General features: G+C 45.9%; 1 protein-coding gene across 1 annotated transcript in view; it reads right to left on the bottom strand.

The window, feature by feature from the left end:
• Positions 1–26758, bottom strand: part of TppII (Tripeptidyl-peptidase II) — a 263290-nt gene that overhangs the window by 30817 nt on the left and 205715 nt on the right. Inside the window, exons 22-23 of the mRNA XM_065443152.1 lie at positions 11169–11416; positions 6648–6726 (exon numbers count right to left, since the gene is read on the bottom strand). Of these exons, the coding sequence (XP_065299224.1) occupies positions 6648–6726; positions 11169–11416 (327 nt within the window). The remainder of the gene's footprint in view (positions 1–6647; positions 6727–11168; positions 11417–26758) is intronic.

Raw genomic sequence — 26758 nt, 5'->3', positions numbered from 1 at the left:
AGCCTCCCATCGGTCAGCAGCGATAATGGTGAGTGTAGGGTGGGTGCCATGTTTTGGAGTGCGCGTGGCCTGTGGGCAGGCCCAGATAATGTGATGTGATGCTCAGCAGTGACGTGGAGGATCAGCTCTGGGTCGTCTGGATGGCCGCGGATGCCGCTAGACTACAAGGACTGGCTGCCGTATAAGGGAGGGGACGAGAAGACCTTCTCCCGCCCCTCTGGCCACCTCTAACCCCATCAAGGACTCAATAAAACTTGTTTCTCTCTCTCTTGGTTTCGCTACATGCAATGGGCCCTAAAGCAAGTTATACGCCTGCTGCGGGACAGATAGTTTATCTGCTCAGGAAATGGAAACGCTGATCAGACACCGATAAACTTTGACGTGCCGACGAGAAAGACGGTCGAGGAAAGAGGCGCACACAGTGCGCGTACATGCAAAACAAAAACAATAGGTGCTGAAAAGGAGAGCTCCAACATGATGCTTGCAATAATGGCAGATGGCCGGAAGGGGCTGTGAGGATGAGCTGTCGTGGAATCACGATGTGGATGAAGCGGCCAGCGGCCTGGATGACAGGTCTGGTAGTTCCAAAGCAGAATAAAGTGCAATAAAAATGCTGTTACGGTTTGCAAATAGCATACGTTCATTTTTACTGCAATAATAAGTTATCTAGTGCATTTTTCAAATCATCGCCGTCTTGCTTTACAATTTTTGCTGTTTCAAAACAGTTCCCATAATATTTACCCCACATAATGAATGCACCCTCCAACTTTGCTTGCGTTTTTCCACGCCGTTTACAATGCTGATGTGGAAGTGTGTGACATCCCGTCCATCTCCAATGCGGCACACATGTTTACCGTCACGAGGGCGTTCACAGAGAAGTGGGGCCTGATGGAGAGACTGGCTCACGGCCTGGCTGACTTTGAGGTTGCTGTTGTTGCTGCAAGGCCACCACGGCGGCAAGCAAAAATCAGAGACTGTTTGTTGCCTTCTCGCAAATAAATCTTGGCCTTGTTTATGTTTCACTGAGAATCAAGACATAGTCCATCTTTTTGCCGGTAAGTCTATGGATGCTCATCTGCCATTGTTGGTTAATTAGTAGATTGCTTAGTGTGTACCTGATCCACATTCCACACCAACTATGTATTGACGAGATTTTACTGTACAGTGAAACCTCAATATCAAGAGCTTCAATATAACCAAATTCTTGAAATAATAAAACACACTGGAACCTCATTAAACCATACCCACTTAAGCCGTAGTTTCTTATTAAACGTAGTTGAGATGAATCCCCGACTTGGTTTTCCTTTAATTTAATGTATTTAGTACCTGCCTATGCTGTAGCGAAACATTAGGCACCTGCCGGTTAATGCGCACTATTCACTTCTTTCCGAATGTCTCTAATACTCCTCCAATGCAGTCCCGCGCTCCTACGGCCAACCGATTCTGCACGGAATGCGCCAAGTGCGAGCCACGCGTTGCATGTGTACACACAGACCTCCATGGTCATTGTGGAGCCTAGCCACTGAGCGGCGCCGTGCACAATCTCGCACTAGTAATCTCGGAGGCTGCACCGGAGCGACCTTTTGAGATCCCATTGCCTGCGAGAGCATCGCGGAAACTGTGAAGTGCGCACAGGTACGCAGTTGTTTTGTTTGCCGGCCGCATTCACGTGTGTTGAACTTTGCGAGGATGATCGTGACAGGACTGCACAATGTCAAACAGGCAAACATCGTGTGATGAGCATCAAAGAAAAACTGGAAATTATCAATGCCATCCAACGTGGAACAAAGTTCGTGCCGGCACGTGAGAAAGGCCTGTCACTGACTACTGTTTGCGGCATTTGGACAGCGAAAGAGAAGGTGCTCAATGGTGCATCGTCCAACCCACACTTTGTCGTTTAGTGTCGAGCCCACTAAACGACAAAGTGTTGTCGTTTAGTGGGCTCGAGTTACCCAGACGTCGAGGAGGCTTTGGTGCATTGGCTAAAAAATGTGAGGGCAGGAAACTTGCCTGTAAACGGACCCCTTCTCACCGAAAAGGCGCAGTCCTTCGCCACACAGATGGGCCACGACAGTTTTGTTTGCAGCAGTGACTGGCTCACTAGATTTAAGACATGGTACAACTTTACTACAAAGATCGTTTATGGCGAAGGTGCAGCGGCCAACTAAAGCGGCGCGGAGAACTGGGCCAGCGGCAAGCTGCAACATATCTTGCGAGAGTATTCCCAGGAAGACATATTCAACATGGATGAACTGGCACCTTTTTTACCGACTGAACTTTTGAAAGGGAATCGTACACAGGCGGAAAACAAGCGAAGGGAAGAATATCGGTGGCATTTGTGGCCAACATGGCAGGGACGGAAAAGCTGCCGCTCCTGGTTATTGGCAAGGCTGCAGCCTATTCCTACAAAATAAAAGAAGTTTCTCGGTTCCATTGCAAAACATGTTTCATCTCACAGGCAGGTAAGTGCATGTTTCTTACGTTTGAGTAAGCCATAGTGCCACTTAGCACGTGCTTTGCTCACGTCCCTGTCAGGTACAGTTTAAAGAGATTCCACTGTACTTAACTTTTTATAAATTCTTGTCCATAGAACACCATGTACTTAGAACCTCAATATAATGAAGTGTGTTTATACGTGACTTCAATAAAATGAAAATTTCATTGCTGCCGCAAAGAAATACGAGAGACAATAAATGGAAACTTCTGGAGACTGAGATAGTCAAGAGCGAGAGAGAAGAGAAGAAGGAAAGGAAGGGAGGTTAACCAGACTGAGTCCAGTTTGCTACCCTACACGTGGGATGGGGGAGTGTAAAAAGAGAGAGAGAGAAAACATGAGTCTATCGCACTTTCACATGCACTAAGTTAGGTGCAGGATGTCTATAGTCAGGCACTCAAGTCTGTTGCCTTCAGGTAGTGAAGAAGCACTCGAACTGCTTTCTAGGATAATGAACTGTGAGGCCAGGTTTCCGAGATCTTTGCTTCTGTAAATGGCCTGTCATCCAGTATATGGTGAGTCTGACGTTGGTTATCAAAGTGAGAACAGTGGCGCAGAAGACGACTGACAATATCTTCACACTTGCACCTAGCGCACATTGGTGAGTCCGCCATTCCAATATGATAGCTGTAATAGTTAGTGAATGCTTTTCCTACCCACAGCTGACACAGCAGTGTCGTGTCACGTCGTGAAAGGTTTGATGGTAATTTCAGTTTCAGTGATGGGCCGAGGTTGTATAAACGACAGAGTTCTATGGTGTATACCAGTAATGTAATGTGATAGTATGAGTGAGGCTGCAAAGCTCTCTTGCAGCGTCTACTCCCGACAAAGGTGTGAGGAGTGTTGGTGCTCCAGCCTGGGCATGTTGGGCAACGTCGTTGGCGAGGTGATTACCAACGATGCCACAATGTCCCGGCAGCCATTGAAAGATGATATGTCCTTGTTCAGAAGCGCAATGGCAAGTTTCGTTGATTTTAGACACAAGCTGTTCATAATTGCCACGTCATAAGTGTCAGTTCCGGAGGGCTGCTTTCGAATCACAAAATATTGCCCATTTGTTAGGCGGTTCTTTTTCAATGTATTCGACAGCAGCGCGAAGAGCGGCCAGTTCGGAATCTGTAGATGTCGTTACTTGTGAAGTCAAATGGTTGAATTACAACCGGCTGCATGGAACACACCTATCAAACTGTGTGCGACCAAGAGCAACCACCAAAGCGGAGAAGCATTGTGTGCCATACGATGTCCAAGTGCAATAAGATCCTATCGCGCCCCACGCACTGTATGCTTTAGGTGCAAGTGAAAGTGTGCAAGGGTGGGTCGACAACGGCGATAGCTTCATGAGTGCCATCTTCCCACACGAGTAAGGGGAGAGAGGGGAGTGAGCTGGTAGTGTCGACCCATCCAGACTTCTGCCCATTGTTGCCCTCCTATTGCTGAAAAAGTTTCTGCAACATATTCCTTTACTGTAGGTTCACTGTGTTTATCTTCAGAGTATTTTGCACGTTTAGATGGCAAATAAAATTTTTTGCATGGTACCTATGAGTCTCGTCCTGAAATGGTTTGAACTAGGGGTTTGCCAATATTCTAACTTTCGAATATTTTTTTCAAATAGCATTTGCTTTTTGATTCAATTTGCACCAGACTTCTAATATTCGAAGTATTCAAAGTTGCGGGAACCAATACAGTCAACGACCGATTTTCCAGTCACCAGATTTTTCGGACATGCCCGGTATTTCGAACGCCTTCGCAGCACTGCCACAATCCCAATAGATACGTCCGAAATTTTGGATGCAAAAAACCTGCACCATCTGATATTGCGGACTTTTTGCCAAAACAGCATTAATCTCAAAACGGTAATAATCGAAGCCACCACCCCAGCCATTTTGATTATCTCATGGCCTCGAACTAGCGCTTTCGCACGCAGATTCGCTGGCAGCCGTAGCCATCAGTGCGGCAATGCCAGGCCTAGCCACTGCGACGTTCGCTACCTAGCTTTTTGTTCTTCAGTGCCGTGCTTTTCGTTAGACAATTTGTCACTGTTAGCAATGGTGCCAACTCCACCTTTGTAATCCTCACCAATGGCTTCGAAGCTCGGAAAGGCAGCGCGTTGCATAGTGCCGGTTTCACAAAGTCAGCTGCGCCTCAATACAGCTGTGTTATGCGGCGACGAATACCATGAGTGGGAGGGAGCAATTGTCATGGCACACTGTGTGTATTCCTTAATTATACATGCATATATCGCAGTACGAGCACCGATACGCCTATATAGTGTATTGGCAGGCCTTCAGAGCTATTTTAGACGTGTGTGTGTCGTGATTCATGCCCTTGGGGGCAGTAAAAGGCATGCATTCATTTTTTTGATTGCCCAATTTTTTGGACGTTTTCACGGTCCCTACGGAGTTCGAAAAATCGGATGTTGACTGCATAACGGTTTGAATAGCTAAAAATCGAATCGCAGTCCTTCTAAACGACACACGCAAACCAAATTCTCAATGTGGAATAATTTTGACACCCTTCTCAGCTAGCAACAGCATTCACAGTCACAAACAGAAGTAGAAAGGCACTTGCATGATGTGGCTCTGCACTGAAAGGAAGATCCATGTCGCTGGTGACAGGAGCAAGGTGCAAGAGCTTACCCTCTGCTGGCTCATCTTGCAGGGCGATACCTGGCCATACCGGACACAAGCTTGTCTAGCGATAGCGAGCACCTGTTCTCAGTGTCTGGCGCAGTTGTTAGTAGAAGGCGAGCATGTCTGCTTCCGGGACATGTTGAGCAGCTCGCTTTCCCCCATGATAACGTTCAACGATTCAACTTGTAGCCATCCATTCTGTTGAACAGCTGTATTGGACTGTTCTTTTTTTCTAGGCACAACTATGTGGGACTACACTAGTTGTACAATAAAGTTGCTTTAACGGCCATGTCTTGCAGCACACTTTTTCGGTAATTTAACTTGGAAGTATTTGGAAAATATTCAATTAGCACTCAAACTTTAATTTTCGAATTTGCTTTGCAGCCAAAATGTTGCTATTCGCACAGCACTAGTATAAATCCTTCAATGAGGTACTTCCAGTTGTCCCAGAAACATTCTGAAACAACTGCAAGCATTCAGAAGGTTAGATGGCAAATAAATTTTTTTTGTAAATACCGTATATGGTCGTGTAAGGGCCACACATTTTTTTCTAGAACCTTGGCTGGGTGTGACTCTTACATGAATCGGGCCAATGACGGCCTGCTAGAGGTTCATACTGCTTCCATAAATGTAGCAGACGGTAAGAGGCAAATGACATAACGCTGCAGTAAACGACCTCGGACGTCAGCCCATCATGCCTGAGCAGCGCCGACTCAAACAGGGCTCCTTTCTCCAGAGGTGAAATGCCACCGGTCTGACTGCATACACTGCCAACACAGCCGAGACGATGTGCCACACAAAGAAATAATGCCATAGCAGTGCTGGCCTGAGCCGTGTCGACAGAAAAGCGGCTAGCGTCGTCTGGTGGCAATGGAATTAACTCCGCCTTTCGGCAAAAAGTTCTGAATTTTTCAAACAATCTTGCCCTCCAAAGTGGGGGTGCAGCCCTTACATGAGGGCGGCCCTTAACGAGTATATACACCAATGTGTTTTGTCCTGAAATGGTTTAAACCCTACATTTAGGTACTTCTAGTAGTCCCAGAAACATTTTCAAACCACTGCAAGCATTCAGAGGAACTGTGTGTGCTTTGTGCAATGTTTCAGCTCACTAGCTCTTCCTGCTGATTCAAAGCAATCGTTTAAAAATTTAGGAAACACTCTGGCAATATCAGAGCAGCGTGCCAGGCTTTCTTTTTTACCTCAATATCTTGTCGGGCTTTTCCACAGCAACTGCCTGAACACTGGTCATTTTTATTGAAAATATTAGGCCAGAAAGCTGCCACAACCATACAAATTATCTTGTAGTGAACCTTGACAGCAGCCACTATAATATGTGATTTTCTGTGAGAACTGGGAGTCTGGACATGTACTCAGAGTTGCAAAAGGCTACAGTACGCATGATCTTTGACAGGCTGCACAACAAAACTGCACGGAAATCTCTTTTCTACCGTAGCGGATGCCTAGTGCAGTTCAAACACAAGTGAGTACGTAGTTTTGCGCAGTTTATGAAAAAGAGCACTGACCACTTTCTTGCCCTGCTCATCCTTGGTGACGGTGAGAGTGCCCACGAGGAAGTGTCCTGCACTGCAGCCCTTGGGGAGTCTGCACAACAGAGCGGAGTTTCTCTGAGCATACGTTGACACAGGTGTTGAAACGTGGCAAATCAAATCTGCAGAAGCCTGACAGGCAGAGGGAGGTTCATGAAAGGGAACCCTGACATCCACCCAGGCTGTACGAGGAAGCTACAAGTTTCTCAGAAGCTTTGCAGCTGAAGAAAAATTCATCCCATTCCGAGGATCGAACCTCGGACCAAGGCCTTTCCAGGGCAGTCATTCTTCCATCTGAGCTAACCCAGAGGCTACCAAATTGCAATGCAAGGGTAAATTAATCCACTACTCGAAGCACAGCAACACGAAATATGGCAAATCAGCTCGGTGGAAGCCCCCGAGGTGGAGGAAGGTTTGTGAAAGGAAAACATTGCCATCCATTCAGGCTACAACAAGAAGCTACAAGGACTTCCTCTGTAGCTCTGGGCGGATGCCAATTTTTCCCTTTCAGGTGATGAAACGGTGACATATAAAGGGACACTTAAATTTTCTTAGCGAAGTACCCTTCTATAAGGTGCTTTTTCTTCAGTTTAATAAAATATTTAAATATTGCCTGTGGCAGATAGCACAATTCTAACGCTTGATCTAAATTAGTCGATGAGGAGGCCACTACTCCTGCAAGTAATAAAAATGCTTAAGTGAACAATTAAATTAATTACACTAATTACATTTCAATTACTTCATGACATATATTTCAATCTACAAACAGTAGGTAGTATGTATGCAGGTCATATCCACTTGGAACGAATTTTGAGGATGGCACCAGTTTCGAGATATGCACCGTCAAACTTGCGGTAACAATACATTGTTGTTCCGCTTACTTTTCATAAAAAACACTGCTTTGTCCATTGAAGCACAAAAGGAACTGGAACGCCAATGCATTCCGTTGGACACTGAAAATTAATGTCTCGAAATTGGCTCAGTTCTGAAAATTCATTCCAAGCGAATGTGCCTTGCATACTTACTAGCTATAATTTGTATATTGAAATATGTGCCATGAAGTACTAAATTAAAAAAGCTAAATAGTGTAATTAGGTCAATTATTCAATTAAGCATTTTGATTTCTCGTATAAGTAGTGGCCTCCTTCATCAACTAATTCAGATCAGGCGTTACAATTGTGCTATCTGCCACAGGCAACATTTAAAAATTTTCCACAGCTGGACCAGTCTGTCACTCCAGGATAAGCTCAACGACTACAGGCAGGCGGCGATGCTGCTGTGAAGTTCCCAGAGCAGCTTACTGTGACAATCATGGATCTTGATGGCATCTCCACAGCTGACGAAGAAAATTAGCACAAACAAAAAGACAATGCAGGCGGGAAGAAAATACAGTGACAAGCATGATCTCTGTCTCTGTCTCTACAGACCTCGTTATTTTCTCATCAGTGATAGCGAACTACATTGTATTCCAAAGGAACACAAGGCCCAACTTTGTGCTTCCAGAACCATAGCTGCGCGACTAAGGCCGAAACATAAGAACATGCATTAAAATCCATGACGTCCCATTGAGATACCAGCGCAAAATTGCAGAAGGGCTAGTTTGGTCATGATTACCTGTTGTAGTAATCAACCTACTACAACAACAATTATTGAACGCAGTTTTGAAAGAACTCTATCAATATAGTTCTTTTCTCTTTGGTATACCTGGATTAGCAAAGTACATTTCTGGGATATCAAAAATGGATGTCTTATAAACGAAGTCATGGCAAGCCATAAAAGATACCACAATGTCAAAAGTGATAACGTCAAAAGATTTGGCAGTTGTTTGCTTGAAACTAGTTGATAGTTTGGCTATAAAGGATTACACAGCATTCTAAAAAAAAGCCAATGACTCAATGCAGTTAGTTTTTAGAACTTTTCACAAATGGCACAAACTTGCAGAAACTCATACCATACCATACAAACTGCAGAATCCATACCATACCCAGTGAAGTGGTCGTTTGGGGGAGTTCACCAGACCTTGAAAAACCCTAATCCACTAACCATTTTTGTGTCAAGTTGAAAAAAAAAAAAACATTGCCTTACATTCCCTCCATGAACAAGAATGATTTGGCCAACCAAAGACAATTTGAACTACAAAAAAAATAATAATAATATTAATCATCATCAGCCTGGCTATGCCCAATGCAGGGCAAAGGCCTCTCCCATACTTCTCCAACTACCCCGGTCATGTGCTAATAGTGGCCATGTTGTCCCTGCAAACTTCTTAATCTCGCCTGTCTACCTAACTTTCTGCTGCCCCTTGCTAAGCTTCCATTCTCTTGGAATCGCAGTCCGTAACTCTTAATGACCACTGGTTATATTCCCTCCTCATTACATGCCCTGCCCATGCCCATTTCTTTTTCTTGATTTCAACTAAGATGTCATTAACTCGAGTTTGTTCCCTCACCCAATCTGCTCTCTTCTTATCCCCCTTAACGTTACACCCATCATTCTTCTTTCCATAACTCGTTGTATTGCCCTCAATTTAAGTAGAACCCTCTTCGTAAGCCTCCAGGTTTCTGCCCCATATGTGAGTACTGGTAATAGACAGCTGTTATATACTTTTCTCTAGAGGGATAATAGCAACCTCCTGTTCATGATCTGAGAATGCCTGCCAAATGCACCCCAGCCCATTCTTATTCTTCTGATTATTTGTCTCATGAACCGGATCCGCGGTCACTACCTGCCCTAAGTAAATGTATTCCCTTACCACTTCCAGTGCCTCGCTACCTATCCTAAACTGCCATTCTCTTCCGAGACTGTTAAACATTACTTCAGTTTTCTGCAGATTAATTTTTACACCCACCCTTCTGCATTGCCTCTCCAGGCCAGTCAACATTGATCCCCTGAGTTACTAAGCAAGGCAATATCATCAGCTAATCGCAAGTGTTACTAAGGTATTCTCCATTAACGCTTATCCCCAATTCTTCCCAATCCAAGTCTCTGAATACCTCCTGTAAACACGCTGTGAATAGCATTGGAGAGAACGTATCTCCCTGCCTGACGCCTTTCTTTATTGGGATTTTGTTGCTTTCTTTATGGAGGACTACAGTGGCTGTGGAGCCGCTATAGATATCTTTCAGTGTTTTTACATACGGCTCGTCTACACCCTGATTCCGTAATACCTCCATGACTGCTGAGGTTAAGACTGAATCAAACACTTTCTCGTAATCAATAAAAGCTATATATAAGGGTTGGTTATATTCTGCACATTTCTCTATCACCTGATTGATAGTGTGAATATGGTCTATTGTTCAGTAGCCTTTTCAAAATCCCACCTGGTCCGTTGGTTAACAGAAGTCTAAGTTGTTCCCGATTCTATTTGCGATTACCTTCGTAAATACTTTGTAGGCAACGGACAGTAAGCTGATCGGTCTATAATTTTTCAAGTCCCTGGCGTCCCCTTTCTTATGGATTAGGATTATGTTGGCGTTCTTCCAAGATTCCGGTACGCTCTAGGTCATGAGGCATTGCGTATACACGGTGGCCAGTTTTTCCAGAAAACAAACATCCTTCAACAAATCTGCTATTACCTGATCCTCCCCAGCTGCCTTCCCCCTTTGCGTAGCTCCCAAGGCTCTCTTTAGTAATTCTTCCGGCGTTACTTGTGAAGAATGAAGTCTATTTCATTTCTAGTCTCGCCATTCGTGCTCCTCCACATCTACTTTCGGTTATCCCGCTGCCAGAAGAAGGTATTTATTATCAGGGTATTATTCTGTTCTGCAAACCCTACTAATAACTCTCCCCTGCTATTTCTATAACCTATGCCATATTCCTCCACTGACTTGTCTCCAGCCTACTTCTTGCCTACCCTGGCATTGGAGTCGGCCATCAGTATAATGTATTTTGTTTCCACGTCTTCATAGAAGCTTTCAACTTCCTGGTCCTCATGACTAGATGTAGGGGCGTGGACTTGTACGACCTTCAATTTGTACCTCTTATTAACTTTCACAACAAGACCTGCCACCCTCTCGTTAATGCTATGAAATTCTTGTATGTTACCAGCTATATCCTAACTAATCAGGCATCCAACTCCTAGTTCTTGTCTCTTCGCTAAGCCCCGGTAGCACAGGACATGACTGCTTTTAGCACGGTATATGCTTCTTTTGTCATCCTAACCTCACTGAGCAGTATTTTTATCCCATTTACTGCCTGCTAATTCCTCCAATAGCACTGCTAGACTTGCCTTACTAGATAACGTTCTAGCGTTAAACGTTGCGAGGTTCAGATTCAGAAATACACCAACAAAAAAAAAACATCTTCTAGAATGCAGTCACTGAATACTTTTCTTTTCAATGACAATGGTAGGATAGCATTCATGGCACTTGGCACTTGCTCTAGTCCATTTTTTATATGCGTGTCTGAATATTTGCTTGTTGTGGTTCAAGTCCCCTGCATCTACCTGAACCAGTAGCCCCAGAGGCCCCATCCACCAACTGTGGCAGCTGGACTCACTTGTCGCAGGGCAGAGGTGCAAGGTAGACGGGCACCTGTGTGCCAGGACGTGCCATGAGGGGTGCGAACTTCTTGCCTGAGGCGAGCATGGCCTGACCCTGGGAGCGGTAGGCATCCAGGGTGATGGCACTGGGCAGCTTATGCGACAGCTCCAGTGGCAGGTCTGACAGCCGCTCCACCAGGGCGCTCTGCTCGTGCCGCACATGCACCCGCAGTACGTAGTCGCCCTTCTCCAGCTTGGTCGAGTACTGCACAGCGAGAAAGACGGTGTACCAAGGCCGTTGCTGGACTGCGACCACTCTGTGGCAGAGAACACAAGAAAAACTGCTGCAGGGAAGACTGCTGCAACAACTGTTTAGCCTAACCTCCTGCATTTCTTTAATGCCAGCCCGGTGATGCCAAACAGTAGGTCCCTTAGAAGGCGCCGCTTCCCAGTAGCTGGCCACCATCAGGGCACGATTAAGCTAATATCAACTTTTTTTCTTCTAAATTCTGGGATTTTACGTGCCGAAATCAGAATCTTATTATGAGGCACATAGTAATGGGTGACTGCAGTATAATTTTGACTTTAATATGCACAAACTGCACAGGGCATTTTTGCATTTAACCCCCATGAAAATGCAGCCACCGTGACTGCGATTCGATCGTGCGACCTCCTGCTTAGCAGCGTAGTGCCAACAGCATGGTTAACGACAACAGCGGGCCATCAACTTTCCTTCATTGCACGTCATGCACAAGCAAGGGAGCAGGCACAGAGCAGCAGCAATATCCAACAAAAGTTGCCCAAGCTCTAGCAACAATAGGCAGATAATGACTAGAAATATGGTGCCACCTCAATGAACCACAGGTTCCCATGCATACCTTAGCGATTGCATAGAAATTGTAAAAACACAGCAGGCCCTAGTTCAGTGACCATAAGAATGAGTGATCATACTACTACTTGCATATGTCTAATCTTTGAGCTTGTGGCTTCAGACATTCTTATGGCATTACTCATTGTGCCTTATCATTCTAATTCTAAGGCACTAAAATTCTATGCACATGATAACCAGTAGGGGTGTGGGAATATCGAATATCACCGAATTCAATAGTGAACATTCGAATAATTCGATTTGCGAATCAAATATCTACTATTCAATTTCCCGAACATTCGATATATTCGGTGTAGACACCCGCGCAGTGCCACATGTCGCGTGCCACAGAGTCGCTCGTGCTCGACGCTGTGCAAGCAAGCATTTCACTTCTTTTTTGCTGCAAAAGGACTGCCGAGCGTGCTGCAGACTGGCTGCCCCAGCTGACGCAATAGCGGACTTGGCCACTGTGAGTGCTCCCCGACGTCGGCACGAGGTGGGGATCGCATACACAGTGCTCGAACACTGCAATTCACAGAACAGCACCAAGTCGGCTGGGGCTGCTTCTGTTGCTATAAAGTTCATCCGGGTTCAGCAGACCAACCGGAATGATAACATGACAGCCGAACAGAGGGAGACCGGCCACATAGGCAGCACATATTTCGAAAAGTGTGAAGCACGCAGATCATGGATACACGGCGAGGAACTTCATGCTGCTTCAACAGCCGTCAACCTAACCCGCGTGCGTGAGCTCAAGACCGATCACATCATGATGTATACACATACTAGCGGCAAGCATTCCATGACAGTTTGCGGGCCGCTTAGCTAGCTAGGCCATTAGGACTAATCGGTGCTGCTTCATCTGGTGTTGCTGACTAGAGTAGCAGTTCGGTGCCGAATCGGTGCAGATCTACTTGCAGAAGCCGCACGACAATCGGAAAGCCACCCAAACTGCCTTGCAAACGAAAGCGAGTACGCGGGATGGCAATGAAGTTATTCACAGCCGCCATCTTTACGACACATATGGAACGGCGCTCTCTCGTTACCAACGCCATTTGCAGACTCACATCACTTTTATTTTTCTTTGTAGCTCCGAGCAACTTGCCACAAAACTAGCTTCGGATTTATACCGTGGGCACGAAAGTGGAATGACTGGCTGCATGCATTGGCACGGATGGCAGATAAACAGGAAAAGGGGGGAGGGGGGGGGGGGGCAAGCAAGCTTGCCATGACCCTGCGAGTAGTAAAATCTTTGACAGGTGGCAAATCCCACCGAACCTGACAATGAAACAGAGCAGATGGTGCCGGCAATGCGAGACATGATGCATGGTCCTTTCGTCTGTCACACAAATTGGCCTTACCCACCTGCTGTAACAAGCTGGGATAGCCCTTCTGCATTTTGGAAAAGAAACTGGAAAGCAAGACTTTCTATGCAGTAAAACAAATATTGCCGTAAAACCTAGGTCCACTATAGAACTGAGAATCTCATAGGTTTACACACAGCAGTACAACGGTCGGACACTAATTCATTAGTTTCTGAGGAAAAAAGGCACATTATTCTGTTCAACTAAAATTTTATTAATAAAAAAAAAATTGTTTCTATACCTTTATATACCTGAACTGAGCTATAATCAGTGCTGGAATATTAATATGGTGTTTCCTTTATAAAAGCAGACCGTACTGTATGTCTTGATTTCATTAAACCTAAGTTACTAACAGCTTGCTAGATTCTTGTTATATAATGCTATGAGACTTCCGAGCATATGCAGCACCATATTGCCCAAATTTGTAAGCATGAAATTTTGTGTAACATTTTCTGATAGTCAATTTCATATTTGGATTTTCTTTTCTTGAATTGATTCGATATTTGGTTAGAAGTTTACTATTCAATATTTGCACAACGCGAGTATCAGTGCAAACTGTACCCGCCGTCGTTGCTCAGTGGCTATGGTGTTAGGCTGCTGAGCACAAGGTCGCGGGATCGAATTCTGGCCACGGCGGCCACATTTTGATGGGGGCGAAATGTGAAAACACCCGTGTACTTAGATTTAGGTGCCTGTGAAAGAACCCCCGGTGGTCGAAATTTCCAGAGTTCTCCACTATGGCGTGCCTCATAATAAGAAAGTGATTTTGGCACGTAAAACACCATAATTTAATTTTTTAATTTAGTGCAAACTGCTGTATTTATAACTCAATATTCTGCTGAAAATGATCCATTTAGAAAGTCACAAGAATGAACTTTGCAAGCATTGAGCTGCAGCCTTGTTGGTGGATGTTTTATAGTGTTTGGCACTGAAATTCCAAAATAACAGTGGACAATTTCTGTGCTAAACACTAGAAAAGATGTCACAAGGATGTTTGAAGCCAGAAGGACAAACTGCATGCAAATGCATGTACTGCCACCCACCATTCCCATACTTGCAGCTCCAGTAGACATTGTAGCTTTTGTCGCAGCTGTCAAGACAAAATTTGGAGCAGAAGAGGGTGTTTGTGTGAGCCAAGAGAAGTTGTGTACATCAGAGCTCACATGAGAAAGGGAACATACACCAGTAGAAGTATGCCCTGGGCTGAGATCGCGCAAGCATCTCGCTTTCCACACGTTTGCATGCGCTTTTGTGATTGGCTGGCGCTGAACTTTTGTCAGTGGTCATCAGCATGGCAAAGCAGGAGAACAAATTGAACACCACCTACTCAGCGATCTAAAAGGCAAAGCGAGCATTTGAGAAGATGCTTGCATGATCTCACCCCTAATCCAACTAAAAACTAACGCAAGTTTACAGAATACCAATACAAATTCCTGCGCCATATACATACACACGTATCTTTCTACAAGGCTTGTCCGTAAAGTAATGAGACTGGGTCTGGTAAAAAAAAAACCTTGCAGATCGGATCGGTACATGTTATTAAAGTTCTTCAAAATAAGCTCCTTTGGCATTGATGCACCACTGCCAATGCAATTTCCATGCTGTAAAGGCTCCCTAGAAGTCAGCTGCTGTAACCTCTTCCAGAGACTCTGCGACAGCCCATTGCATGGCGGGAACATCGTCGAAACAGTGACCTTTCGGGCTTCTCTTAAACTTTGGGAACAAGAAAAAGTCTGTAAGGCTCAGATCAGTGCTGTACGGTGGCTGCGACAAGGTTGCAACCCCTATCGGGGCCAGATAGGTGGTCACAACAAAGGCGATGTGGGCTGGAGCGTTGTCATAGTGGAGCTTCAAGCAATTAGCAATCTTTGGTCGTTTCCGTTTGATGGCTCTGTGAAGGTGCTTATGTAGTCATTTGTAGAACATGGCATTGACAGTTCATGCCGGAGGTACAAATTATTTGTGGACCACCTCATGCTTGTCAGAACAGACAATGAAAACATTGTCTTTACCTTGCATTTCAGCATTCTCGCTTTCTTGAGGTACAGAGAGTTCGCGGTATGCTACTCCGAACATTGGCACAGGGTTTCGGGGTTGTACTGGAATACCCACGATTTGTTGCCTGTTATTAAGCCGTCCAAGTCCCATTCACTTTTTAACTGCACCAACATTTCACGGGAAACGTCAACTCGCCGCTGTTTTTGTTCGTCACACAACACTTTTGGAACCAATTTAAAACAAACTTTCCGCATGTTCAAATTTTCAAAAATAATTTCGTGAGCCGTTGTTTTGCACATGTTAAGGTCTGTGGCGATTAATCTGATACTCAAATGACAGTCAGAGTCCAGCAGATTCTTTACTTTGGCCACATTTTCATCCATGCCACTCGTTGAAGGGTGTCACAATCGCTCCATGTCTTCAACGACGGTCTCCCGTCCATTCTTGAACTCATTGAACCACCGGAAAACCCGCGCCCTTCACAGGGCGTTGTCTTTGTAAGCCTCCTTAACCGAGACAAGTGTCTCAGGAGCGGCTTTGCCCCGGTGAAAGCAAAATTTAATTGTGTACCACTGCTCTAGCGAACACTCCACCTTTTACGTTTTCTGCCATGATAAAAACTTTTAAACAGCTTTTCTGCAAGTTTAGATCCTCATTGAATCGGAGCTCGGATGCGACTGCCGCCCAGTGCGTTACTTAGCTTGTAACGCCCCCCCCCCCCCCCTTCCCGCCACAGATCCTGCCTCCGGAGAGCGCACTACTGGCGACTGCAGCGCCGCGCGGCAGGTAGTCTCATTAATTTACGGACAAACCCTGCTTTAACCCATTATGGACAAGTGTTGCCTACAGGCATGTTGTGCCACACTGCATGCCTATCATCAAGGCAATAAGCGCTCCCCCTCCCCCTCACTCTAGTTCTTCTGATGTGGTTGCCCTTGTCACTGACAACCTGCAAACTTCCACGAAACTGCTGACCCGTTCCTGGCAGTCGAATCGAGACATGCGGTGGCGCACTGCACCGGGACTGCTGCCACGACGAAAGGGGAACGCGATGCATGTGACGTCAGCCCCAGCCTTGCCTCGTTCCTGCCGAGAAGGGATGGCCAAGGAGATTTAGGCAGAACCGGCCCACTGTTACGAAAGGGAGTCGCCACTAGCCACCCCGTCGGTCTGGTATGCTCTGGCCGCTGCTTGTATGCTATTACCTGCTATGTCTGTTCATATTGCATAAAGCTTTTCATTTCCACTTCGTCTGCTCCAAGAGTCCCTCTCATTCTCGACCCCCAGTCGCAATAGTGGATGGCAGCTGTGGAATTGACAAGCTAGTATCTCAACAGCGGATGACAAGCTGCAAGATAGGAGGCCTGGAGATGCCTGCTACACCACTCAATGGCTGTATGAGACCGACCAGCGTCAGCCATTTTGGCTGGGCGAGTGCCTGATGTTTGCTTTTCATGTCGCCAGACCCCTCTAGCACAGGCAGATGTTAGGAGAGCGTTTTCTTTTTTTGGTTGACTATGAGTTAAGAGTTTACGTTCTTTAAACAGCTCAATTTATCTTGAAGTAAGGGCAAATTTCGTGGGCAAGCAACATGAGGAACGAGATTGTGATGGAGGAATTCCAAGCTCAGGACTAGGGTTGAGGATTGGGTTCTGTTCGCTCTGTTCTTTCATCTAGCTGGCTCAGCTTGTTTCTTCCTTTCTGTGTTGTGCTGTACCAGTTTTAGAATGGAAGCTAAGGACTCATTCAAATTTGCAAGGAGTTGAGAATTTGCGCTGGCTCCGTAAAAACAAGGAAAGCGATTCTTGACGTGATGCAGGCAAAAGGATGTGATGGTCAAGGAAGCTGACGAGACCCGCGAAATGACTGATGAGCAAAAGCTCGAGGCAAAGGAACGCAACAGAAATGAGAGGTGAGAGCTAGAAGGAAAGGAGCGCGAAAGTCCTGAGCAAAAGGCATGGCGAGAGAGCGGTCGAGAAATTAAAGCATGGATATAGTGCAAAGCCCAATACTCTCTCCACAATTTCAAAGGAGGCGACAGCAGTGTTACTTTTCTTACAGACTGAGAAGAAGGTGTCAACCAAAACCTCCGATCAGAGTGGTTGATCCTGCTGTTCCCTTGTAGTCTCCTGTGTGTTTTGAAACATCTGCTTGGTGAGGAGAATCGCGACTATGATAAGGCAGAGATGGCTTTGACAAGGTATTTTGATGCTGTAAGTCAGGTCGGCTGCGAAGGCCGGCATGATAGCGACAAGGCCAAACCTGTCACGGAGAGACCACAGGGCGAGCCGGCTAGCTCAGATGGCATCAGATACAGTCATGTTATGTCAGAGGCACAGACATCTACCAAAACCATGAGCCTAGCTTGGTTTCGCCACTCAGAGTGATATCGTTGCGATGAGAAGGGAGTGTACCTGGGAGAATGCGTGCTGAGACTACAAGCTTTGTGAGCCGCAAAGGCGCAAGCCAAGAAAGTCAGACTGGGGCGGCGATATGAGCCGGGTGAAGTGCACCAACCGGCAAAGACATTAGGGAAAAGCTGAGAGGGTTAAATCCGAAGCTTAGGCGGTTGCCGAAATTTAGAATAGGCATAGCGCACATCGGGAAAGGAAGTATTTTACAGAATTTCAGATGCCACAAATGCCGCCCGTTCTCAGTGGTGCCAAGGCATTGTAAGCAGCGGAGCGTCAGGTATGCTCGAGAGTCTGCTTCAACGGCTGCTCCCTTCCAGGGGAAAAGAAAGGCGGCTGCCTAGTGGACAAAGGGACAGCGTGCACACAGGTCTGTGAATGTGCCACTCTCCCAGCATTTGGAGGGCGCGGGTTGAAAATCGCAGGTGTTTCGGGCAACTCAGTTTTGTTCTTGTTTTACTACTGAAGAGTAGGCAGACTCATGAATGGTCAACTCACTCGAGCGCGTCTGAAATGGTTGAGATGTAAAGAGCGCATTGTTTCAGGCTGTTAGTCCCTTCTGCTCGCGTAAACAGAAATACTGTTTTTTCGCTGCTCATTTCCTACTAAAACCTGATTGCTGAACACTTGAGTAAAGAATACGTCAGTGTTTCCATTTGTTTGTTGTATTTACAGATATATAGGCTAGGAAGAGCCTAAATGCTTACTTTTGAATGTGATACTATTTATGTATTGTACGTTTTAGTTGTGTCAGTGTATAATTTAGATTCACCTTTGTTTTTATGTCGTTCGTGTGAGTTCCGAGTATTTCTTTCTTCATTTGGTAGGACCGCTTCTGGGCTTTATAAATGTGGTATGTACTTGTTTTGCCGAGTGCATTTAGATGGCACTAAGCGGAAGGTTATTTCAGTTGGCGGTTACAGTTGTTGGATGTCATTCCATACTTTTGCAAAGTGACACCCAGGCACACAGATTAGCAGCGCTCAGCCTTTGCGTAACTGCTTTCGGGGGAAAAATTAGGTCATCTTTGGCAACCTTAGTCTTTACCGACCTGCCCTCATTACAGTAGAAAATCGTTTACACAACAATCCCGATTTTATTAACACTGTCTCGCATTGACAATTAAGGAAAGGTCCGTATCTCGAACTTTCTCTTTGATGTTGTTGTCTCATGTTGTTAAGAAGCCTTTCCTTTTTATTTTGTTTCATTTAGCGCAGACAGATCTCAGAAAGTGCTTGGTTCAGTGATTTTGGTCTGGTGGTTTGAACAGCATTCAGAGGGTGCTTGCTTTGGCCAAAGTGGTCTCGCGTTGCTGATTCTCGGTCGTTCCAGTGGACCATCTCAGGGTCGAGCAGCAGGGAAAACCACAGGCGCAAAAAGTGTCAAGGCCTATCCCTCCACTCAATCAACAACGTCGCTCAACTAGCGCATCCAACTTACGGACCTGCATTGCACAGCTCAACTTCTGGATGCATTGTCTAGCGGCGAGGTGCTGTTATGCCGCACTGCGTGCCCATCACCGAGGCAACGGGCACTCCCCTGCCACCTTGTTCTTCTGAAGTGGTTGCCCTTGTGACTGACAACCTGCAAAGTTTCACACAACCGCTGACCTGTTCCCGTGGGTTGAACTGAGGAATCTGGTGGCACGCCGCACCAAGACTGCTGTTGCGACGAAAGGGGAATGCGACGTGGGTGACGTCAGCCCCTGCCCCACCTCGTTCCTGCCAACGATGGATCGCCAAAGGGATTTAAGAGGAAGCTTTAGCTCGGGCCCAACTCTGATGCGGCCCATTCAAATGCATATAAAATGCAAAAACGTTTTTCTGAGATAACCCCTAGACAAATTTTAATGAAATTTATTGCGTTTAAGAGAGAAAGTTAAATTCTAGTGACTGTTGGAAGCTGAATATCGATTTAGGGCATTTGAGAAAAATAGAAACACGATTAAAAAAAACACGATTAGATTAGATTAGAAACAAGATTACCAATTAGTAGCTCTGCATCAACAACAGATATCGCGGTTCTATAAGAGGTATCCATTAGATCATTGAAAGTTGACTAATTCAGTATGTCATTTTGTATCTTACGTGAATTTGTTACGTTGTGCACAAGGGTACCGCAAAAGCTGTATTTTCGTATTACAAATTTTTTTTAGATTCATGTGTAACATATCAATTTTGTCCATTTCAGGTGTATATTAGATGCAATGCACAGAATTGTGATGATCATTTTTCATTGCCGAGTTACAGAGTTGTAAACTTGATAGTTTGGTTTCCTGAAAATTTTCACTTTTTGCCAATTTTTAATAAAAAAATTGATGATCTAAACAAAAAATTCGAAACCAACAGTCACTAGATTTTAGGTTTTTCTTTTAAATGCTACAAACCTTGACATATTTGGTGCAGTTATTGCTAAAAAAAAAAAAACAAATTCTCCTTCTACATGTATTTCCAGCTTCCTCTTAAGGTGGAGCCAGCCCAGTGTTAAATGGACAGACAACCAATTTTCATAGTACCTGTTTCTTTAATGCAATGGAAAATTTGCCAGTCGGAGTGCCTAATTCGCGAAGTGGTAATGTAGAAAACAGTGGAACATTTTCTATGAAAATTTTTCAATTTGCAGTGAGGATGTAGTCGTTCACTGGAAGCATGCTGAAAACTGTGATAGGTGAGTGTGGTAGTGGTGGTACGCCGGCATTAATGGGAAGCAGACGACAAGGTGTACATGTAACTGTGAGAAAGGATTATTTTGTTTATCAAGTTGATGTTCCTGCGATCATGTTTTCCGAAGTGTTAAAGCATTTCTGCAATAATAGCTACGTGCTTTTGTGATTCCCTGTCCAACTCCTTTGGTATTTACCCAGTCAAAATGAAACCACATGGATCGAAAATGATACGCTTTTACACGTGCAGTGGTGGTCCAACTAGTTTAGGATTTTGAGCAAATTTTGTAGCAGGAAAAATGTCGTTCTGGAGCAATTTAGGAGCAGCCACACCAGCATTTTGGAGCAGTTTCGGAGCAGAAAATGTTTTTTTTTTTTTTTAGCACTCGGAGTAGTACAGCAGTAATCTGTAGCCATTTAGCAAAACATGTTATTACTGTGCAATCAGTAAGTGCTGCTCAAAAGTGAAGCAAGACACAAAGCCAACAGCGACCAATTAAGCTTGCTTTCTCACGGACGGTATACCATGCATGGTATGTTGCAAACATATTTATTTGGGTAGGCAAGAAACTTCATTTTGTAAACAATTAAAGTTTTGTAGGCTAATGAGAACAAAGATATGCGCCTGGCTGCAATGCAGAAATAAAATTACAAATGAGTTGACAACTTGCGCTGTCAGGACCAAGACAAAAAGTGATGGCAAATGTCTAACGTGCATTCCAAATGACATATGTACTTTGATGTGCTTTACAGCACAAGAAACAATGTGTATTACTCCCAATAACAATGCTAGAACTCGATGAGAGACTATATGTCTATGAACGGTGCCAAGTTGAAATGCCTCCGTACGGTGTGTTGCAAAGATGTTGATGGCGGTCAAGAGCAACGTTCGTACCATTCCATATACAGTCAACTCCCGATAATTTGAAGCCGCTTAATTGGAATTTTCGGTTAATTAGAAGTGAAGTGCTGGTCCCGTCAGTTTTGCATGTAATCCTATAGAAGAAATTGGTCGATAATTCGAAGTCCTCATCCAGTAATATTGTTTAATTGGAAGTTAATTTTCAGCCGGGATTTTCGAGGTGGCCGTCATTCTTTGGTAGAATGTGCAATTTTTCAAGTGTTGCAACAGTTCCGTGCTCTGCGTTGGTGTCATCGCCACTGCAGCCGCCCGCAACGCCATCCTTCTTGGAGCGGCGCGATTATTCATTGCTACGGCTGCCGTGGCCTCCGCGATCAACTTTGACGGGAGGCAAAGCTGCTCCCGCCGGAGGCCACGCGAGGCTGCCGCACGTGGCCGGAGCTGATCGCGGAGGCCACGCGGGTGCCATAGGTGCATGCAACGCTGCATACTGGCAGTGGCGAGATTGTGCGAGATTAGTCTTGCAGTGTGCGCAGCGTATGTCGAGGCATGTGTTGGTTGAGCGCCTTTGTGCGGGAAGCTCGTAGGCTATGTTGTTCCACGAGTGATTCGGAAATGACTGTACCTAGACGCGCAGTTTATAGCCATGGCAAACCGTGGCTCTTATCGCACGCTCGACCTGGCAACGAAAGTCGAGGTTTTGAAGGAAGTTGAGAAGGGAGGTGCCGCCAAACAAGACATAGCGCGGAAGTACTGGATCAAGCCGAACACGCTCTCAAACTACATCAAGAAGAAGCACACAATAATGGATGCATTTGAGAATGACAAGTTCAAGACTTCTCGGAAGCGAATGCGCACCGGCGCTTACCCAGAGTTGGAGAAGGCTCTGCTGGTTTGGATTAGGGAGGCCAGGAGCAACAAACTTCCTCTCAGCGGAGACATCGTTGCGATGAAAGCCCGAACGCTTGCAGCAATGTTGGGGATCGATGACTTCGTTTCGTCAGATGGATGGCTGACGCGCTTTAAAGACCGCCATGACCTAGTTTTCAAGAGCGTGTGTGGTGAAAAGGCGTCCGTTAACCAGCAAACATGCGCCACGTGGAAGGGCGGAAAGCTGCGTGAATATCTCGTCGAATACAGACCGGAAGACATCTTCAATGCAGATGAGACTGCACTCTTCTATCGGCTTCTACCAGAGAAGACCCTGACATTCAAGGACGACGACTGTGCTGGGGGCAAACGCAGCAAGGAAAGAGTGTCGGTGCTGATCACGGCAAACATGACTGGCACGGAACGATGTCGCTTACTGTGATCGGGAAAGCCGCGAAGCCGAGATGTTTTAAAGGCGTGAAGACGCTGCCTGTGGACTATGAGGCGAACAAAAAAGCGTGGATGATGGCCAAAATCTTCAAGAGCTGGATAAGCAAATTGGACCGCAAGTTTGCTGCTTCGAACCACAAGGTGTTGTTCCTGGTCGATCACTGCAGTGCTCACGTGAATGTGCCAGCCTTGAGTGCAATACGCCTCGCATTTTTGCCTGCAAACACAACGGCTGTTTTGCAGCCAATGGACCAAGGCATCATCAAGAATGTTAAAGTCCTGTACAGGCGGCACCTCCTCGAGCGCATGATTTTGTGTATGGATAGCTCCACAAAGTACGAGGTGAGCCTGCTTAGTGCCATCCACATGTTGGCGCAAGCATGGGATCGTGTGAAGCATGAAACAATCGCAAACTGCTTCAGGGCTTGCGGTTTTGTGGCAGCTTCTTCGGAGGATGCCTCCGAAATTTCAGCGGAGGAAGCGTCAACAAGCGAGCTTGACGGCACTGATTTTGGTGATGCTCTCAGGGACGTCAATTTTGAAGATTACGTCGCTGTAGACAAGGCGGTCGAAACGTGTGGTGCGCTGACGGATAGCGAAATTGTAGAGATTACTCGGCCCCAGGAAGCGACCGAGGAAAGCGACGATGACTTTGAAGGCGAGCCGCAGCCTAAGGCTGCCGATGTAGCTGCGGGCCTTGCTCTCGCGGAGCGCTTCTTTGCCGCTGAAGGTAACGCGGAAGAAGTGTTCCGCCACATCTACAGCCTGCAGATCTTGCTTTCAGCAGCGCGATTCTGCAAGAAGAAGCAAGGCAAGATGACCGACTATTTTTCTTAGAGAAAATACTCGATTTCGCCACAAATAAAGTGCTGTTTTTTGTGTTTCTGCTTAATTGGAAGTTCGTTTAATTCTAAGTTTTTTGCGGTCCCCGTGAACTTCGTATTAACAGGAGTCTACTGTACACACTTTTGTTGCGATGTGGTTTGTCGGCTTTCCGTGTGTCGTGTGGCCTCCGTGAATAGATATGAGTCGATTCGGCGTAAAACCGCAAGTGTTGTAGCCGATACCCGACAGACCTTATACTGCCTCCACCTGCTGAAATTGCCACAGGCACGCTCGAAGTAGCTCTGAAGGCCTCCCAGTACAATTATTAGGCGTATCGGTGCTCGTCGGCGGGTAGACACGTGTATAATTAAGGAATAGTGGCTACAGCTACTAGCGGATCTGCTTGCAAAAGCGATTGTTCTAGGAGGCGAGATAATCAAAATGGCGGCTGTGGTGGCTACCATCAATTCTGTTTCGGGCCTGCGGTCATGGCAAGAAGTCCAGAAAATCGGACAGCGAAGGGTTTTAGCGTCCGAAATTTCAGAGATTCTTATACATTGACTCTATGGGGTACCACGGTGGCGCCGCGAAGGCGACTGAAATATCGGACATGTCCGAAAAATCGGCCGTCCGAAGAATCAGTTGTTGATTGTAGCTGCATAACTGTGCTGATAACATTGCATTGTCATGAAAATGCAAAGATATCGCACTTTTGCACAGCTGGCGCAGATGGCACTTGAGTGGGCGCAGCCAGGAGCAGGCAAGACTAATTGTAGCAAAATGCGCAAATGGCACAGTTGTACCACCATTGCACGTGCTACACAGTTCAGTGTGTTGCCATAGCCATGCATGTGCTTTTGATTTCCTAAGGATAGAATAAAGCGCAAGTGCCTCATAATATAGCAACTGCAATTTTAAGCAATATTTATGTTGTACTTAAGAACAGCCCACTTATGTACAGTAATTTCATAGACTACATCCGAAGTACCAAGATTTCACTGCCAGGCCTCGCTGCATACTGGTTTTTGAGGCTTTCTTTGCCAATTTAAATTTATAATTTCCACTTAAATCTTGAGCAGAGTGCTGGGTTCTATCACTATAAATCATGGTCATCAGCGTCTCACAAAAACATTCTCACCAGTTGTCAGTCCTTTAACCCTTTCACTGTCACGGACGTACCGGTACGTCAACGCGCTTCCCCCCCAAAAGTGTCACTGACGTACCGGTACGTTCTCTATCGTGCGTTCAAAATTTCGCGCCAGAGCGCAAAGCTGGCGCTCCTGGATTGGCCACGCAATCTGTTGACTCTTTCTACAAGTTCGTATATTCGCCCCGACCTGTGTTACTCCATGTATTGAAGAGTACGGCGCGACTGCCACTCCCCACTTTCTCTTTGCTGAGTGGCGCGGTGGCTCCGTGTTCGCTGTATCATGCGTCGCGCGCGTGTGGTTATGGGTTCAAGGGTTGCTCTGCCATCTCCGCTGGTTTGAAGGTTTTTATTTTTCTTCTGTTGGTGTGCCTGCAACGGTGCGTCAAGTTCAGGCGCACGTGCCGTTGCCTCTCCGAAAAGAGCGACTCGTTGCTGCTTTCGCTCTCTCGCCGCACCCTCGCTTTCGACTTGCAGCAGTAAACGTAAAGCCCTTCGAACTTTGTTTAGCCTTTTTCCATCTCTCTCTGTCATCTTGATCACGCAACGTCCCATTTATCTCCGTTGTGCGGGCGACTGAAAGCGCATCCTCCCTGCGCGCGGTTACTTTCGGATGGCTCAGCGCGCGGGACCTTCGTCTGCTCATCGGAGCGGTGGCTCAATTCCGATTCAGAATACGAGCCGAGCTCGGATTCGGACTCGGACAGAGTCGCATGCGAGGAAGAGGGTTCCGCATCGTCAGATTCGGATGTTGAAGGGATTTTATAGTCAGGCTGATGATGATGATGATGTTTACTAACAACAGCTGCAGAACACTGAAATGTGTATATTACATTGACTATGTTATTTGTATACCAATCATAATCAAAAATAAATTGCTATGCTCATTCCCTGTTATGTTCGTTCCCTGAAACCAAGCCGACACTGGGGGTGCGTCACGGTCAGAAAGGTCCGACAGCGAAAGGGTTAAAAAGGAGAGTTGCCATCAGCTGTCTTGTAGGTCTTTTGCGCTCCTCGGCACCGCTACTCGCATGCTATTACCCGCTATATCTGTACATAGTGTATAAAGCTTTTCGTCTCCTCTTCGTCTGCTACTCCGAGTCGTAATAAGGCCATGCAGCAATAAATATATATATTTTTTTCCAGCCAAGTTTCAGTTAAGAGTACACAGTTTTTGGCTAAATGTCATCAGCCAACACTGGATGATGGGCAGCAAGTGTCATTTAGTGGATCAGAGCAGGAACAGAGGATCACAGTAGGAGTAGTTTGGCATGCAACTAGCATCATTTTGGCAGACCAGACAAAGGAGAAGAATCTGATACAGAATCTTCGGCTGCAATGCTATCACACAAATAAATTACAGGAAATGCAACATGCACCTCTGTTTATATGGTAACGTCGCTTCTTCCTTCTCTTCCACGCTCCTCCAATGCAGCATTACATAATCAGCTTTACTGAAGGGTCGCGCTGTTGTTCATTCTTGAAGACGGAGAAGTCAGGAAAGCCAGATGAGATTGTAGTTAAGTAGCCGTCGAAATCGTCCTCCTCAGTACCCTCGCTCTGAAAGGAAAGACGAGGTAAGCAGTCGGCATCTGTGTGACACCGACTGCTCTTATAAGCAACAGAAAGGTTGTGTTCTTGAAGACACAAGGCCCATCGAGTCAACCGCCCGGCTGTGTAACGCAGTCCAACAAGCAACCAGAGAGAATGATGGTCGGTGACAATCATGAAATGGCGGCCATACAAACAAGATTTGAACTTGTGAACGGCGAAAAAAACAGCAAGACATTCCAGTTCCATTACTGTATAATTGCTCTCTGCTTTCGTCAAAGTAGGACTTGCGTACGCAACGACGGGTTGGCATCTGTCATGACTCTGGATGAGCATAGCACCAATGGGCACACCACTTGCATTGGTATGCAGTTCAGTGAACGCCTCCGGATCGAAATGGTGGAGAAGTGGCCCAGAGGTGAGCGTAAACTTCAGTTGTTGAAAAGCAGTGTCGCACTGAGTAGACCATATGTAACGAGTGTCCTTGTGGAGCAGGTCAGTCAGAGGACAAGCAAGCTGGGCAAAGTCTTTAATAAACCTGCAAAAATAAGAACAAAGGCCCAGGAATCTTTTGAGGTCTTTCACTGTCTTCGGCTGCT

The sequence above is a fragment of the Dermacentor albipictus genome, chromosome 1 (genome assembly GCF_038994185.2).
Source record: "Dermacentor albipictus isolate Rhodes 1998 colony chromosome 1, USDA_Dalb.pri_finalv2, whole genome shotgun sequence".
NCBI lineage: Eukaryota > Metazoa > Arthropoda > Arachnida > Ixodida > Ixodidae > Dermacentor > Dermacentor albipictus.
Note: the sequence above shows the minus strand (reverse complement) of the source record. Positions and strands in the feature narration are given on the sequence as shown.